Consider the following 15,990-nt stretch of genomic DNA (forward strand, 5'->3'; position numbering starts at 1 on the left):
AAGGGCACTCCGATTGATGGCGATCTAAGTCACGTCCTGAAAGACCACCGGAGGTGCCGCTACCAAAGCGGCTTCTTCATGGCTTTCGGTCTCCTCAATCCGCATCCTCGGTCGGTGGCAGGCTCTCCCGCTTTTGCGACACCTGGCTGCCAAGGGTAAAAGACCGTTGGGCGAGAGACATTCTGTCTCACGGTTACAAGTTAGAGTTCGCCTCTCGTCCCCCGACTCGATTCTTCAGGTCATCCCCGCCTCCCGAGCGAGCCAAGGCTCTTCTGCAGGCGCTGGGCACTCTGAGGGCAGAAGGAGTGGTGGTCCCTGTTCCTCTTCAGCAACAGGGTCAAGGTTTTTTCCCCAACCTGTTTGTGGTTACAAAGAAGGACGGGTCTTTCCGCCCGGTCCTGGACCCGTAACTGCTCAACAAACACGTAAAGACCAGGTGGTTCCGGATGGAATCCCTCCGCTCCGTCATCGCCTCAATGTCCCCAGGAAATTTCCTTGCATCGATCGATATCGAAGATGCTTATCTCCACGTACCGGTTGCTCCAGAGCACCAACGCTTCTTGCGCTTCACCATAGGAGACGAACACCTGCAGTTCATGGCACTGCAGTTCGGCCTGGCTACAGCCCCACGGGTTTTCACCAAGGTTAGGGCTCCCGTAGTAGCGGTCCTCTACTCTCAGGGTCACTCGGTGATCCCTTACTTGGACGATCTGCTGATCAAGGCACCCTCTCAAGAGGCATGCCAACACAGCCCCGACGCTTCTCTGGAGGCTCTCCAGAGTTTCGGGTGGATCATCAATTTTCCAAAGTCAAATCTGCACCAGCCCAATCGCTGACATATCTTGGCATGGAGTTTCATACCCTATCAGCGATAGTGAAGCTTCCGCTGATCAAGCAGCGTTCACTACAGAAAGGGGTGCAATCTCTCCTTCAAGGTCAGGCACACACCTTGAGGGGCCTCATGCACTTCCTAGGGAAGATGGTGGCAGCAATGGAGGCAGTCCCTTTCGCGCAGTTTCACCTGCGTCCTCTTCATTGGGACATCCTAACCAAAGCTTCCCTTCGGGGGTGGCTTTCTTCCCACTTCTTTATCGCATGGGAAATCCTTCCTACCCCCATCCTGGGAGGTGGTCACGACGGACGCGAGTCTGTCAGGGTGGGGAGCAGTCTTTCTCCGCCACAGGGCTCAGGGTACGTGGACTCAGCAAAAGTCCTCGCTTCAGATCAATGTTCTGGAGATCAGGGCAGTGTATCTTGCCCTAAAAGTGTTCCAGCAGCGGCTGGAAGGCAAGCAGATCCGAATTCAGTCGCACAACTCCACAGTGGTGGCTTACATCAACCACCAAGGCGGAACACGCAGTCGGCAAGCCTTCCAGGAAGTCCGGCGGATTTTGATGTGGGTGGAAGCCACGGCCTCCACCATCTCCGCAGTTCACATCCCGGGCGTCGAAAACTGGGAAGCAGACTTTCTCAGTCGCCAGGGCATGGACGCAGGGGAATGGTCCCTTCACCCGGACGTGTTTCAGGAGATCTGTTGCCACTGGGGGAGGCCGGAAGTCGACCTAATGGCGTCCCGGCACAACAACAAGGTCACGGCATTCATGGCACGATCTCACGATCACAGAGCTCTGGCGGCAGACGCCTTAGTTCGGGATTGGTCGCAGTTTCAACTCCCTTATGTGTTTCCTCCGCTGGCACTGTTGCCCAGAGTGTTACGCACGATCAGGGCCGACTGCCGCCGCGTCATCCTCGTCACTCCAGACTGGCCGAGGAGGTCGTGGTACTCGGATCTGTGGCATCTCACGGTCGGCCAAACGTGGGCACTACCAGACCGACCAGACTTGCTGTCTCAAGGGCCGTTTTTCCATTTGAATTCTGCGGCCCTCAACCTGACTGTGTGGCCATTGAGTCCTGGATCCTAGCGTCTTCAGGGTTATCTCAAGAGGTCATTGCCACTATGGGACAGGTTAGGAAACCAACGTCCGCCAAGATCTAACACAGGACGTGGAAAATTTTCCTGTCATGATGCTCTGCTGGGGGGTTTTGTCCCTGGCCTTTGGCCTTGCCCACTTTTCTGTACTGGAAAAGGGTTTGTCGCTCGGCTCCCTTAAGGGACAAGTCTCAGCGCTCTGTGTTTTTCCAGAAGCGCCTAGCCAGACTTCCACAGGTACGCACGTTCCTGCAGGGGGTTTGTCACATCGTCCCTCCTTACAAGCGGCCGTTAGAACCCTGGGATCTGAACAGGGTGCTGATGGTTCTTCAGAAACCACCATTCGAGCCAATGAGGGATATTTCTCTCTCACGCCTTTCGCAGAAAGTGGTTTTTTCTAGTAGCAATCACTTCACTTCGGAGAGTGTCTGAGCTAGCAGCGCTGTCATGAAAAACCCCTTTCCTGGTGTTTCACCAGGACAAGGTGGTTCTGCGTCCGGTTCTGGAATTTCTCCCTAAGGTGATATCCCCCTTTCATCTCAATCAGGATATCTCCTTACCTTCTTTTTGTCCTCATCCAGTTCACCAATGTGAAAAGGATTTGCACTTGTTAGATCTGGTGAGAGCACTCGGACCCTACATTTCTCGTACGGCGCCCCTGCGCCGCTCGGATGCACTCTTTGTCCTTGTCGCTGGCCAGCGTAAAGGGTCACAGGCTTCCAAATCAACCCTGGCTCGGTGGATCAAGGAGCCAATTATCGAAGCTTACCGTTCGGCTGGGCTTCCGGTTCCCTCAGGGCTGAAGGCCCATTCTACCAGGGCCGTGGGCGCGTCCTGGGCTTTGAGGCACCAGGCTACGGCTCAGCAGGTGTGTCAGGCGGCTACCTGGTCGAGCCTGCACACTTTCACGAAGCACTATCAGGTGCACACCTATGCTTCGGCGGATGCCAGCCTAGGTAGACGAGTCCTTCAGGCGGCGGTTGCCCACCTGTAGGAAGAGGCCGTTTTACGGCTCTCTTACGAGGTATTATTTTACCCACCCAGGGACTGCTTTTGGACGTCCCAATTGTCTGGGTCTCCCAATAGAGCGACAAAGAAGAAGGGAATTTTGTTTACTTACCGTAAATTCCTTTTCTTCTAGCTCTAATTGGGAGACCCAGCACCCGCCCCTGTTTTTTTGTGTACACATGTTGTTCATGTTGAATGGTTTCAGTTCTCCGATATTCCTTCGGATTGAAGTTACTTTAAACCAGTTTATAATTCTTTTTCCTCCTTCTTGCTTTTGCACCAAAACTGAGGAGCCCGTGGGAGCACGGGGGGTGTATAGGCAGAAGGGGAGGGGCTTAACACTTTTAAGTGAAATACTTTGTGCGGCCTCCGGAGGCATAGCCTATACACCCAATTGTCTGGGTCTCCCAATTAGAGCTAGAAGAAAAGGAATTTACGGTAAGTAAACAAAATTCCCTTCTTTTCACTTGTACCGTGTGTCCGTGTACTCCATACGGCAACATGTCTATTTTCTGCTGGCAGCACAAGTGTAACATGGACCACACATTGATGTGATGAAAACAGATCACATAAAAATAAAGAATCTTTATACTTGCCTGTCTCCAGCAATGCTGTCTCTTCCTCTGCCTTCTGCTTTCGGGCCCGTTCATTATTCTCATTGCATACTAACTGCACTGACCGCGGACCCTGAAGTATCAGCACCTCCAGAGACAGGCAAGTATACAAGCTCGTGCTATTTGGATGTCACACGGACAGCGCACGTAGAACATGGACGCGCGCACACATACGCACCTTCACCACGGACTGTGAAAAACGTGAAAGTGGCCTAAGGCAGCACATTAATTTCATAGCAGGAATCTGGGCACACCCTGAACTATGGTAAAGTATGGCTTATCTGGCAGTCAAGCCTTTTCTCAGCTGGTTACAAACCTGATTATAAAATTGGTCATTTGTTTCTAGTGTATTATCACACTCACAAATTCTTATTCTAAAAGTGACTTAGTTAATTAATACTTTTCCTTTTACACAGGTCTTGGGGGACCCAGTTCTGGATAATGCAGCCATTCAGTTTTGTGCCAGAAAAGTATCTGCCGTGTCTGGGGATGCTCGGAAAGCTTTGGACATATGCAGGTAATTGACACTCTCGTTCATCTTTTGATTCGTTTTTGCTATGAACAAATCCTAGAAGTCAAGTGTTTTCTTTTTCTTCATCTCCCTCTAATGCGTGTGTTTACATCTATGTACTTCTCATTTGTAGGCGAGCGGTAGAAATAGTGGAGTCGGATGTGAGGAGCCAGACTGTCCTGAAGCCTCAATCTGCATGTAAGTAGATGGTTATCTCCCTTCAATTTCCTGGCGGTGTGTGCAGTATGGGTAACAGGATTTCACAGCTGCGTGCATCCTGCCCTATTCCTCTTCTTGTTCTTTTTGTGACATAGTTGTCAAGTGTTTGGCTACAGCTGTATAACTGCTGTGTGTGTGTGTGTGTGTGTGTGTGTGTGTGTGTGTGTGTGTGTGTGTTTTAATGTTGCTGCAGAGATCAGTGTTGCTTTCTCATCTGTTTACAAGAGAAAAAATTTGGGTACTGTGTTGCTTTCTCCTCTGTAACAGAACTTGCTGTAAATGTTAACTTTTTTTCCGATATTTATTTTTTACTAGATTTGATTGTTCCTTCTACTTTAGTAACAAGGACCTCCTATTTTATTGCCTGATAGGTGCTTCTCCAGTTAAAGAAACAACATCTACACCTGTTCCAAAGAAAGTCAGTCTGCCACACATTTCTCGGGTCATATCTGATGTGTATGGTGACAAAATGTCGTCAGGCAGCACAGGAGATGAGACCTTTCCTCTGCAGCAGAAACTTGTAGTGTGTTCTCTTTTGCTGCTCTCACAACAGAGCAAAATCAAGGAGGTGACCATGGGAAAGGTCAGTCTACAGCACCTTGCATTATTCAAAGCAGTTATACCAATTTCTGTGTAGCACTTCTGCAATTCTACCTCTGTAGTTATCTAGACTACTTTTTTGCCTTGCAGCTTTATGAGACCTATAGCAAGGTGTGCCGAAAACAGCAGATGGCGATGGTTGGCCAGTCAGAATGCCTTTCCCTGTGTCAGCTTCTGGAAGCTAGAGGGATTTTGGGTCTCAAGAGAGCTAAGGAAGCCCGACTCACAAAAGTAAGTTTTTCAAATTTGCATTAAAGGGTTTACAAAAAAAACATGGCTTCTTAATTGTAAAAACAGTGCAATACCTGCCCAGATGTTCTGGTACTGCTCTTTTTCTATTGTGTGAAATGCAAATATTGCTATTGCCGTTCCTTTCACTTTGTAGGGAACCTGTCTGCTTTAGTGATAATGTGCTGGTGAATAGCTTTTTATCCATGTTTTTCTATGACTTCAAGCACAGCAGGGAGAAAATGAAATTTTATTCTTCCTGCAGCTGCTCTTTTCCAGTTGTGGTGGTGCAGGGGAGGCTGTTAGTTACCACTCACTACTGAGTGCTGTCATTCTCGACAATCTTCCCCCTGCACCTTAACTGGCTCCACGCTCACTGAAAAGTAGGATGTCGTTCAGTGGGTCAGGGAGCGATTACAGTGTGCTCACCATATAGTACGTGGGGATTGTAATGGATTCATGCACCATCCTGATGGCTGGAAATGAGCTGCTGCAGGGACAAGAACATGTAATTTTCTCACTAGGGCAGCTGCTACATTAAGCCAACCTAACATGAATAAAACATTATGCAACTAGTTTACCACTATATCTGCAGGTAAGTAGCTTTTCTTTGTCGCTCCATTGGGAGACCCAGACAATTGGGTGTATAGCTATGCCTCCGGAGGCCACACAAAGCACCACACTAAAAGTGTAAAGCCCCTCCCCTTCTGCCTATACACCCCCCGTGCCTCACGGGCTCCTCAGTTTTTATGCTTTGTGCGAAGGAGGCAGACATCCACGCATAGCTCCACAGCTTAGTCAGCAGCAGCTGCTGACTAGGTCGGATGGAAGAAAAGAGGGCCCATAACAGGGCCCCCAGCATGCTCCCTTCTCACCCCACTGTGTCGGCGGTGCTGTTAAGGTTGAGGTACCCATTGCGGGTACACAGGCAGGAGCCACATGCTGTTTTCCTTCCCCATCCCTTAATGGGCTCTGGGTGAAGTGGGATCCTAATCGGTCTCCAGGCACAGGGACCGTGCTCCCTCCGCAGCCCCTGGGAATCTGCTGGATAGGAGCCGGGTATCGTCAGGGACAAGGCCCTGCTACTGTGAGGGGGGACTACCGCGCATGGAGCGCTTGTGCCATACACATTGCAGCACTGCTGGGTGTGTTAGTGCGCCGGGGACTACCGCGCGGCCGCGCTTATAACTTTAGTCCCCGGCTTCTGCGGCCTAGTGTCGTATATTCCCGCCCACAGGCCTGCCAGTCAGGGGAAGGGCGGGACGCTGCACAGATCGTCAGCGCTGAGGGCTGGCTGAAGCATACATTAGTATCCTCCTCCCTCTTCACTCAGTACACTAGGGCACTAGATTCCCGCACTTTTCTTGGGCACGCCCACGGTCCCCTCCTCCCCACAGAACGCCGGCAGCCATTCCTGTCAGCGATTCAGACGCTGGAGAGGAGAGACAACACAGGGAGACCCAGGCAGGGAATCTGGTGATCACACAACCGCTCCAAGCGGTCGGTAAGCAGCACCTGTGGTGCTGGCCCCACTGAGTACCGAAGTGTGTATGTATGTATGTATATATATATATATATATATATATATATATATATATAGATATAGATATAGATATATAGATATATAGATATATAGATATATAGATATAGATATATAGATATATAGATATATAGATATATAGATATATAGATATATAGATATATAGATATATAGATATATAGATATATAGATATAGATATATATACATATAGATATAGATAGATAGAGAGATAGATATAGAGATAGATATAGAGATAGATATAGAGATAGATATAGAGATAGATATAGAGATAGATATAGAGATAGATATAGAGATAGATATAGAGATAGATATAGATATATATATAGGCTATACATTTGCACTGTACGGTCGCTCTGTTGATTTTTGGCTATATACCCTCCTGGTTGTTTTCAGAGGAGACAACATGTCATCCGCAAAAAGCAAGGGTGCCAAAGCACAGGCGTACTTTGCAACCTGTACCTCATGTACAGCTAGCAGGTGACAGGGACGGAGTTTGCAGCCTTTGCTGACAAACTGTCTGAGAGTATGGATAAATGGTCTGCTAAAATACTGGAAGCATTGCAGTCCAGACCGGTGATTCAGGCCCCGGGCACTGTCCAATCCTTGACCCCTGGTCCCCCTCAGTTGGAACAGCAAAGTGCCCCTGGGGTGACCCATAGGTCCCAGGGTGAGGTCTCTGACACGGACCGCAGTCCCAGGCCGCCCAAGCGGGGTCGCTGGGAAATTCCCTCCACTTCATCACACTGTTCAGGGTCCCAGCAGGAGGACTCTCTGGAGGATGAAGCGGAGGTAACAGATCAGGATTCTGATCCTGAAGCCGCTCTCAACCTAGATACACCTGAGGGTGACGCCGTAGTGAATGACCTTATAGCGACCATCAATCAGGTGTTGGATATTTCTCCCCCTGCTCCTACAATTGAGGAGTCCGCTTCTCAGGAGAAATTCCGTTTCAGGTTTCCCAAGCGTACGTTAAATACGTTTCTGGATCACTCTGACTTCAGAGAGGCAATCCAGAAAAACCGAGACTGTCCAGACAAGCGTTTTTCCAAGCGCCTTAAGGACACACGTTATCCCTTCCCCCCGAGGTTGTCAAGGGCTGGACTCAGTGTCCTAAGGTGGATCCTCCAATCTCCAGACTGGCGGCTAGATCCATAGTTGCAGTGGAAGATGGGGCTTCACTCAAAGATGCCACTGACAGACAGATGGAACTATGGTTGAAATCCATCTATGAAGCTATCGGCGCGTCTTTTGCTCCAGCATTCGCAGCCGTATGGGCACTCCAAGCTATCTCAGCTTGTCAGGCGCAGATTAATACAGTAACACGTACGTCTGCCCCGCAAGTGGTGTCCTTAACCTCCCAGGCGTCGGCATTTGCGTCCTACGCCATTAATGCTATCCTGGACTCGGCGAGCCGTACGGCGGTGGCATCCGCCAATTCGGTGGTACTCCGCAGGGCCATGTGGCTACGTGAATGGAAGGCAGACTCTGCTTCCAAAAAGTTCTTAACCGGTTTGCCATTGTCTGGCGACCGCTTGTTTGGTGAGCGATTGGATGAAATCATTAAACAATCCAAGGGAAAGGATTCATCCTTACCCCAGTCCAAACCAAACAGACCTCAACCACGGAAGGTACAATCGAGGTTTCGGTCCTTTCGGACCGCGGGCAGGTCTCAATTCTCCTCGTCCAAAAGGCCTCAGAAAGATCAGAGGAACTCCGATTCCTGGCGGTCTAAGTCACGTCCTAAAAAGACCGCCGGAGGAACCGCGCCCAAAGCGGCCTCCTCATGACTTTCGGCCTCCTCAAACCGCATCCTCGGTCGGTGGCAGGCTCTCCCGCTTTTGCGACGCCTGGCTGCCACAAATAAAAGACCGATGGGTGAGAGACATTCTATCTCGAGGTTACAGGATAGAGTTCAGCTCTCGTCCTCCGACTCGTTTCTTCAGAACATCTCCGCCCCCCGACAGAGCCGAGGCTCTTCTGCAGGCGGTGTGCACTCTGAAGGCGGAAGGAGTGGTGATCCCTGTTCCTCTTCAGCAACGGGGTCACGGTTTTTACTCCAACTTGTTCGTGGTGCCAAAAAAGGACGGATCCTTCCGTCCCGTTCTGGACCTAAAACTGCTCAACAAGCATGTGAAAACCAGGCGGTTCCGGATGGAATCGCTCCGCTCCGTCATCACCTCAATGTCCCAAGGAGATTTCCTGGCATCAATCGACATCAAAGATGCTTATCTCCACGTACCGATTGCACCAGAGCATCAGCGCTTCCTGCGTTTCGCCATAGGGGACGAACACCTTCAGTTCGTGGCACTGCCTTTTGGCCTGGCGACAGCCCCACGGGTCTTCACCAAGGTCATGGCAACAGTGGTGGCAATCCTACACTCTCAGGGACACTCGGTGATCCCTTACTTAGACGATCTACTTGTCAAGGCACCCTCTCAAGGGGCATGCCAACACAGCCTGAACATTGCTCTGGAAACTCTCCAGAGTTTCGGGTGGATCATCAATTTTCCAAAGTCAAATCTGACACCGGCCCAATCACTGACATATCTTGGCATGGAGTTTCATACTCTCTCAGCGATAGTGAAGCTTCCGCTGAACAAACAGCGTTCACTACAGACAGGGGTGCAATCTCTCCTTCAAGGTCAGTCACACCCCCTGAGGCGCCTCATGCACTTCCTAGGGAAGATGGTGGCAGCAATGGAGGCAGTTCCTTTTGCGCAGTTTCATCTGCGCCCACTTCAATGGGACATTCTCCGCAAATGGGACAGGAAGTCGACGTCCCTCGACAGGAACGTCTCCCTTTCTCGGGCAGCCAAGGCTTCCCTTCAGTGGTGGCTTCTCCCCACTTCTCTGTCGAAGGGGAAATTCTTCCTGCCCCCATCCTGGGCGGTGGTCACGACGGACGCGAGCCTGTCAGGGTGGGGAGCGGTCTTTCTCCACCACAGGGCTCAGGGTACTTGGACTCAGACAGAGTCCTCCCTTCAGATCAATGTTCTGGAGATAAGGGCAGTGTATCTTGCCCTAAAGGCGTTCCAGCCGTGGCTGGAAGGCAAACAGATACGAGTTCAGTCGGACAACTCCACAGCGGTGGCATACATCAACCACCAAGGCGGGACACGCAGTCGGCAAGCCTTCCAGGAAGTCCGGCGGATTCTGCTGTGGGTGGAAGCCACAGCCTCCACCATATCCGCAGTTCACATCCCGGGCGTAGAAAACTGGGAAGCGGACTTTCTCAGTCACCAGGGCATGGACGCAGGGGAATGGTCCCTTCACCCGGACGTTTTTCAGGAGATCTGTTGCCGCTGGGGCATGCCGGACGTCGACCTAATGGCGTCCCGGCACAACAACAAGGTCCCGACATTCATGGCACGGTCTCAAGATCACAGAGCTCTGGCGGCAGACGCCTTAGTTCAGGATTGGTCGCAGTTTCAACTCCCTTATGTGTTTCCTCCTCTGGCACTGTTGCCCAGAGTGTTACGCAAGATCAGGGCCGACTGCCGCCGCGCCATCCTCGTCGCTCCAGACTGGCCGAGGAGGTCGTGGTACCCGGATCTGTGGCATCTCACGGTCGGCCAACCGTGGGCACTACCAGACCGACCAGACTTGCTGTCTCAAGGGCCGTTTTTCCATCTGAATTCTGCGGCCCTCAACCTGACTGTGTGGCCATTGAGTCCTGGATCCTAGCGTCTTCAGGATTATCTCAAGAGGTCATTGCCACTATGAGACAGGCTAGGAAACCAACGTCCGCCAAGATTTACCACAGGACGTGGAAAATATTCCTGTCGTGGTGCTCTGCTCAGGGTTTTTCTCCCTGGCCATTTACCTTGCCCACTTTTCTGTCCTTCCTCCAATCCGGATTGGAAAAGGGTTTGTCGCTCGGCTCCCTTAAGGGACAAGTCTCTGCGCTCTCTGTGTTTTTTCAGAAGCGCCTAGCCAGACTTCCACAGGTACGCACGTTCCTGCAGGGGGTTTGTCACATCGTCCCTCCTTACAAGCGTCCGTTAGAACCCTGGGATCTGAACAGGGTGCTGATGGTTCTTCAGAAACCACCGTTCGAGCCAATGAGGGATATTTCTCTCTCACGCCTTTCGCAGAAAGTGGTTTTCCTAGTAGCAGTCACTTCACTTCGGAGAGTGTCTGAGCTAGCAGCGTTGTCGTGCAAAGCCCCTTTCCTGGTGTTTCACCAGGACAAGGTGGTTCTGCGTCCGGTTCCGGAATTTCTCCCTAAGGTGGTATCCCCTTTTCATCTCAATCAGGATATCTCCTTACCCTCTTTTTGTCCTCATCCAGTTCACCAATGTGAAAAGGATTTGCACTTGTTAGATCTGGTGAGAGCACTCAGACTCTACATTTCTCGTACGGCGCCCCTGCGCCGCTCGGATGCACTCTTTGTCCTTGTCGCTGGCCAGCGTAAAGGGACACAAGCTTCCAAATCAACCCTGGCTCGGTGGATCAAGGAACCAATTCTCGAAGCTTATCGTTCCTCGGGGCTTACGGTTCCCTCAGGGCTGAAGGCCCATTCTACCAGGGCCGTGGGAGCGTCCTGGGCCTTGCGGCACCAGGCTACGGCTCAGCAGGTGTGTCAGGCAGCTACCTGGTCGAGCCTGCACACTTTCACGAAACACTATCAGGTGCATACCTATGCTTCGGCAGATGCCAGCCTAGGTAGGCGAGTCCTTCAGGCGGCGGTTGCCCACCTGTAGGACGGAGCCGTTTACGGCTCTATTATGAGGTATTATTTACCCACCCAGGGACTGCTTTTGGACGTCCCAATTGTCTGGGTCTCCCAATGGAGCGACAAAGAAGAAGGGAATTTTGTTTACTTACCGTAAATTCCTTTTCTTCTAGCTCCAATTGGGAGACCCAGCACCCGCCCCTGTTTTTTTGTGTACACATGTTGTTCATGTTGAATGGTTTCAGTTCTCCGATGTTCCTTCGGATTGAATTTACTTTAAACCAATTTATACTTTTTTCCTCCTTCTTGCTTTTGCACCAAAACTGAGGAGCCCGTGAGGCACGGGGGGTGTATAGGCAGAAGGGGAGGGGCTTTACACTTTTAGTGTAATACTTTGTGTGGCCTCCGGAGGCATAGCTATACACCCAATTGTCTGGGTCTCCCAATTAAAGCTAGAAGAAAAGGAATTTACGGTAAGTAAACAAAATTCCCTTCTTTTGTTTGTACCAAACAGGTTCCCTTTTAATTGAGCTAAACTGAAATACTACGACAACCCATGGACTGTACTAACATTGAGAGTTTATCAGCATAAGTTTACACCCCAAACTATTTATATAAGCATATAGCCTTTTCTAAGACAGTAGTAATACCTTTACATAGCCAGTCCATTGCTCTGATACTTAAAAAAAAAAATAAAAAATTAGTGTTTGTATTGATATCCAAATGAGGTTGAAGAGTTACCGTAGATCTGAAGCCTCTGTCACTAGCTCTCACCCAGTGTCATCTCCTACTTAACTGCTTTGCTTTAAGTCACATAGCATAGAGGTTTAAGACAAAACAATCACTGATCTCGGGGAGACCAGCCATAGAAAACACTGCCGGCAGCCAACGAGGGTGCTCAATACAGTGAAATTCTAGGTGCATTGCCCCCTGGGAAATATGCAAATCAAAAAAGTCCGTGGAGCCTCTGTTAGGAGTCTCAACACAGAAACTAGCCAGATATCCCTCCGGGAAGGACCCAGCCAAGGAGTGGCTCTTTTTAGGAGACCACCATATTAAGTGGCCCTCTTAGTCAATATCCAACTCTTTGACAAGTTTAAAGATATGACAAGGGAAATGCCAAGGCCAGGTATCCATCCACAGACAGCTGTTTCGGGGGTATTGCCCCTCATCAGTGTGGAGTAGGATTCTGGCTGGGTGGGAGCAATATCAAAAATACCAACAAAAAGTAGAGATGAAAAACTCCCCCAAAAATGTAATATACTCACAGCAGAAAAGAGGGCAACCAGTCCAGTTAGCCCAGGCCAACACATCTATGCACAAACAGGATGCAGACAAACCTCTCAACATGATGGACACTTCACAGGTGCAAGGTAAATTGCACACTAGTGGCGCGCATAGGGCGCTGTTCACACTTGTATGTGCATGGTGTCCAGCCAGCAACCTATTACCACGCCCTTACTATTAGATTAGGCGGGGTACTCGGACACTACTCACTGCAGCACACAAGGGACAGAGACTCCACTATGCACGGCCTGTATTAAGAGGCCCGGCTGCACCCTGTATAAAAATAGTGAAAAAAATATATTAAATATATATGAGGTATTAGTTAGTAAATTGGCCAATGTACATAAGCCTGCAATCCTCATCACGGATCCTCACGCTTGCAGGTCCCTACACTGATAAATATCAAAAATAGCAACAAAAAGGGAGATAAAAACCAGAATCCTACTCCACACTGATGAGGGGCAATACCCCGAAACAGCTGTCTGTGGATGGATACCTGACCTTGGTATTTCCCTTGTCATGTCTTTAAACTTGTCAAAGAGTTGGATATTGACTAAAAGGGCCACTTAATATGGTGGGTATGGTGGTCTCCTAAAAAGAACCACTCCTTGGCTAGGCCCTTCCCGGAGGGATATCTGGCTAGTTTCTGTGTTGAGACTCCTAACAGAGATGGCATAGAGGTGGTCAGACAAGCTACTGGGCTGGGAATAGAGCTGGAGTGGCAGACTTCAGATCTTCAGCCTCAATTGCATATTAGTTCAAACACTGATTTCTCAGTAATAGAGGAACAGACTGGTCATGTAAAGGTATTTCTAGACCTGTCTTTGAAAGAGCCACATTTGCATATAAATAGTTTGGGGTGTGAAATCCTCCTGACAGATTCTTTTTAAAAATAGACTATTGGTTTTTCTAATCTTGTTCAAACCATTCTGCAAGAAAAGATTGTTGTATAATCCAGCCACTGATTTTGCATGACTTGATTTCTTCTGATTGTACAGCTTTAATTTTGTTTTATTCTTAAATAGCTAAACATTTTTATTTATTTTTTTTCTTCAGGTGTCTTTAAAAATTGAGGAGCGAGACATAGAGCACGCATTCAAGGACAAGGTTTTAATTGGAAATATCCTACATGCTGGGATCTAAACTATTTGTATTTTGTTTAATGTACTTTGTGTAAATTTTGATTTTAAATTTCATATTTATTTAAAAAAAGAAAACTGTACAAAAGAGCATTTAATGCCTTAGCTGCTCATACAGTACTGACATATTGATCTTATGATTGTGTTCCTGTTCAAAGTGTCATTGAATTTGCCTTTATTAAAACTTTCTCACAGACTCCTAAATGTTTCGTATGAGATAAAAGGACCTTCACAGCAGCAGCTCCTTTCTTTATAGGCAGTTTCAGATACAAGAAATTAAATGTAATTGACCTGTACTACCAGATGCAGCCAGTGCAGAAGAAAGGCACTTTTTTTTACTTTTTAATTTTTATTAAACTGTAGCATAAATTGTATCTAAACTTGTACATATTATTTTTAATTAGAACACAAATGCTAGTTTTTATTGTTCTGCTGCATCGTGTGACAAATGGTAATGGATGTTTAGGATCTATGGTGTACGTTCTGGTTTTACAGATGCATATGATCAGAGATTACATGTTGTGGTGGTTTTTTTTTAATAAACTTAAAAATGAAACATGTTTTTTGTCTTGTTTTCTTTAAAAAATGCTGCTGCTTTATTCATCCAAACATATTGTGATTTGGTAATGCAATTGTGAAAGTGGCCAAATTCTTACCATTATCATGTAAGGCTTCATCCAAAAACCAAATGTGCTGCACTATAATTGTGCATTTCTATATTCCTTGGAAGCCATGCCTTTAGGGAAAAAATAGCAATGTAATGGGTTTTTTTATTTAAAAGAATAAAAGATTTTAATGGAGCTCAACAATAGATCATGCAACGCTATCCTTTTATAGGATCAGTTAACAAAAAATAACTTGCAGCGGTGTTTCATGTATAATAAGCTTGTATGTATATAGTGTCAACATGTTCTGCAGCCCTTTAAAATTGAGGTGACGTGAAAAATAAATCAGACATTTACACAGCAATAAATAGTAATCATGCAAGCAAGGAGTTAGAATCCTGCTTATGATTAGTAGTGAGCGAGTGTAATCGTTACTATTTGCTACTCTGGCACCTGATTTGCCGCAACTAAACATGCTGGGCTTCTTAACCAATCACAGTAAAGCCGCAGCCATCTTGTTTGTTTCACTACTGTGATTGGCTGGCCGTGCTTCATACTTACCGATCGAGGAGGGGGGGGGGGAGACTTATATGGGAGTCAGAAATGCATGGAAGCATATTCTCCAGGCTCTCCCCATTCAGTTTCATCACTTTCCCATCCCTCAGACGCATTTCCCATTGACTTGCATTGTACTCGCAATTCGGAATGAATATGCGAGAATTACAAAGTACTCGTTATAAGTATTTCGGTACCTGCTCATCTCTACTTATGATATGCACCATTATTGCAAAGATATTTAAGTGTGGTAAGGGTATGTGCGCACATTAAGTATTTGCAGCAGACATTTCTGCACAAACAAATGCACATCTTGGCCAGACCAATGCTGTATAAAATACATGCCTTTTTTTTCCCGTTGCTACAACAGCGCCACTAGAGAGATGGCTCCGCCCCTCATTTGGACAGGAAACCCACTAAAATTAAAGGACTGCACTTCTCCACCGCATCAGCTTTGTTTCTTGTCCCTGGATGGGAGACCCAGAAGTGCTGTGGCTGAGCGAAGAACAGCTTATGGTTAGTGTCCTTGGTTTTAAAATCAGGGACCTCCGCTTTTTTTTATTTTTGAGTCTAAGCGGCTCCTCCGGAAGGAATTGTTCACCTGTTTTGGGTCTGTGTTCTGCAGAGGTGAGAACTCCTGCGGTGGTATACGCCGGTCTCAGGCCAGGTCTGTGTCCTTCTGGGGTGAAAACTCTGGCAGTTGTATACGCCGGTACAAAATGCCGGGTCTGTGTCCTGCGGGGGTGAGAACCCTTGTGGTAGTATACAACGGTCTCATACCAGGTCTATGTCCTGCTACAGCGGATGTCTCTGCAGTTGTATATGCTGGCGTCTGGGTTGGGGTCTTGTCAGAGCCATAAGGGTCCCGGCAGTTTTACACGTTGGTTTACACTTTTCTGTCCGGGTCTGTGTCCCGCAGGCTAGCACGGCTGGGGTTGTTCACGCCAATCATTTTACCAGGTCAGAGGTTCCGGGATCGGACACATGGAGGAGGAGGAGGAGGACACTGAGTGTCTCCGGCGGCGCTGCTGAGTTCCAGGTCCTGACAGAATGTAAT

General features: G+C 48.4%; 1 protein-coding gene across 1 annotated transcript in view; it reads left to right on the top strand.

The window, feature by feature from the left end:
- CDC6 (cell division cycle 6) overlaps positions 1–14,295 on the top strand; it is a 41,498-nt gene extending 27,203 nt beyond the window's left edge. The window contains exons 8-12 of the mRNA XM_075347677.1: positions 3,969–4,069; positions 4,197–4,261; positions 4,654–4,865; positions 4,973–5,113; positions 13,691–14,295. Of these exons, the coding sequence (XP_075203792.1) occupies positions 3,969–4,069; positions 4,197–4,261; positions 4,654–4,865; positions 4,973–5,113; positions 13,691–13,777 (606 nt within the window). The 3' untranslated portion in view covers positions 13,778–14,295. The remainder of the gene's footprint in view (positions 1–3,968; positions 4,070–4,196; positions 4,262–4,653; positions 4,866–4,972; positions 5,114–13,690) is intronic.
- Positions 14,296–15,990: the final 1,695 nt, after the last annotated feature.

This window comes from Anomaloglossus baeobatrachus, chromosome 5, assembly GCF_048569485.1.
Source record: "Anomaloglossus baeobatrachus isolate aAnoBae1 chromosome 5, aAnoBae1.hap1, whole genome shotgun sequence".
NCBI classification, from domain to species: Eukaryota; Metazoa; Chordata; class Amphibia; order Anura; family Aromobatidae; genus Anomaloglossus; species Anomaloglossus baeobatrachus.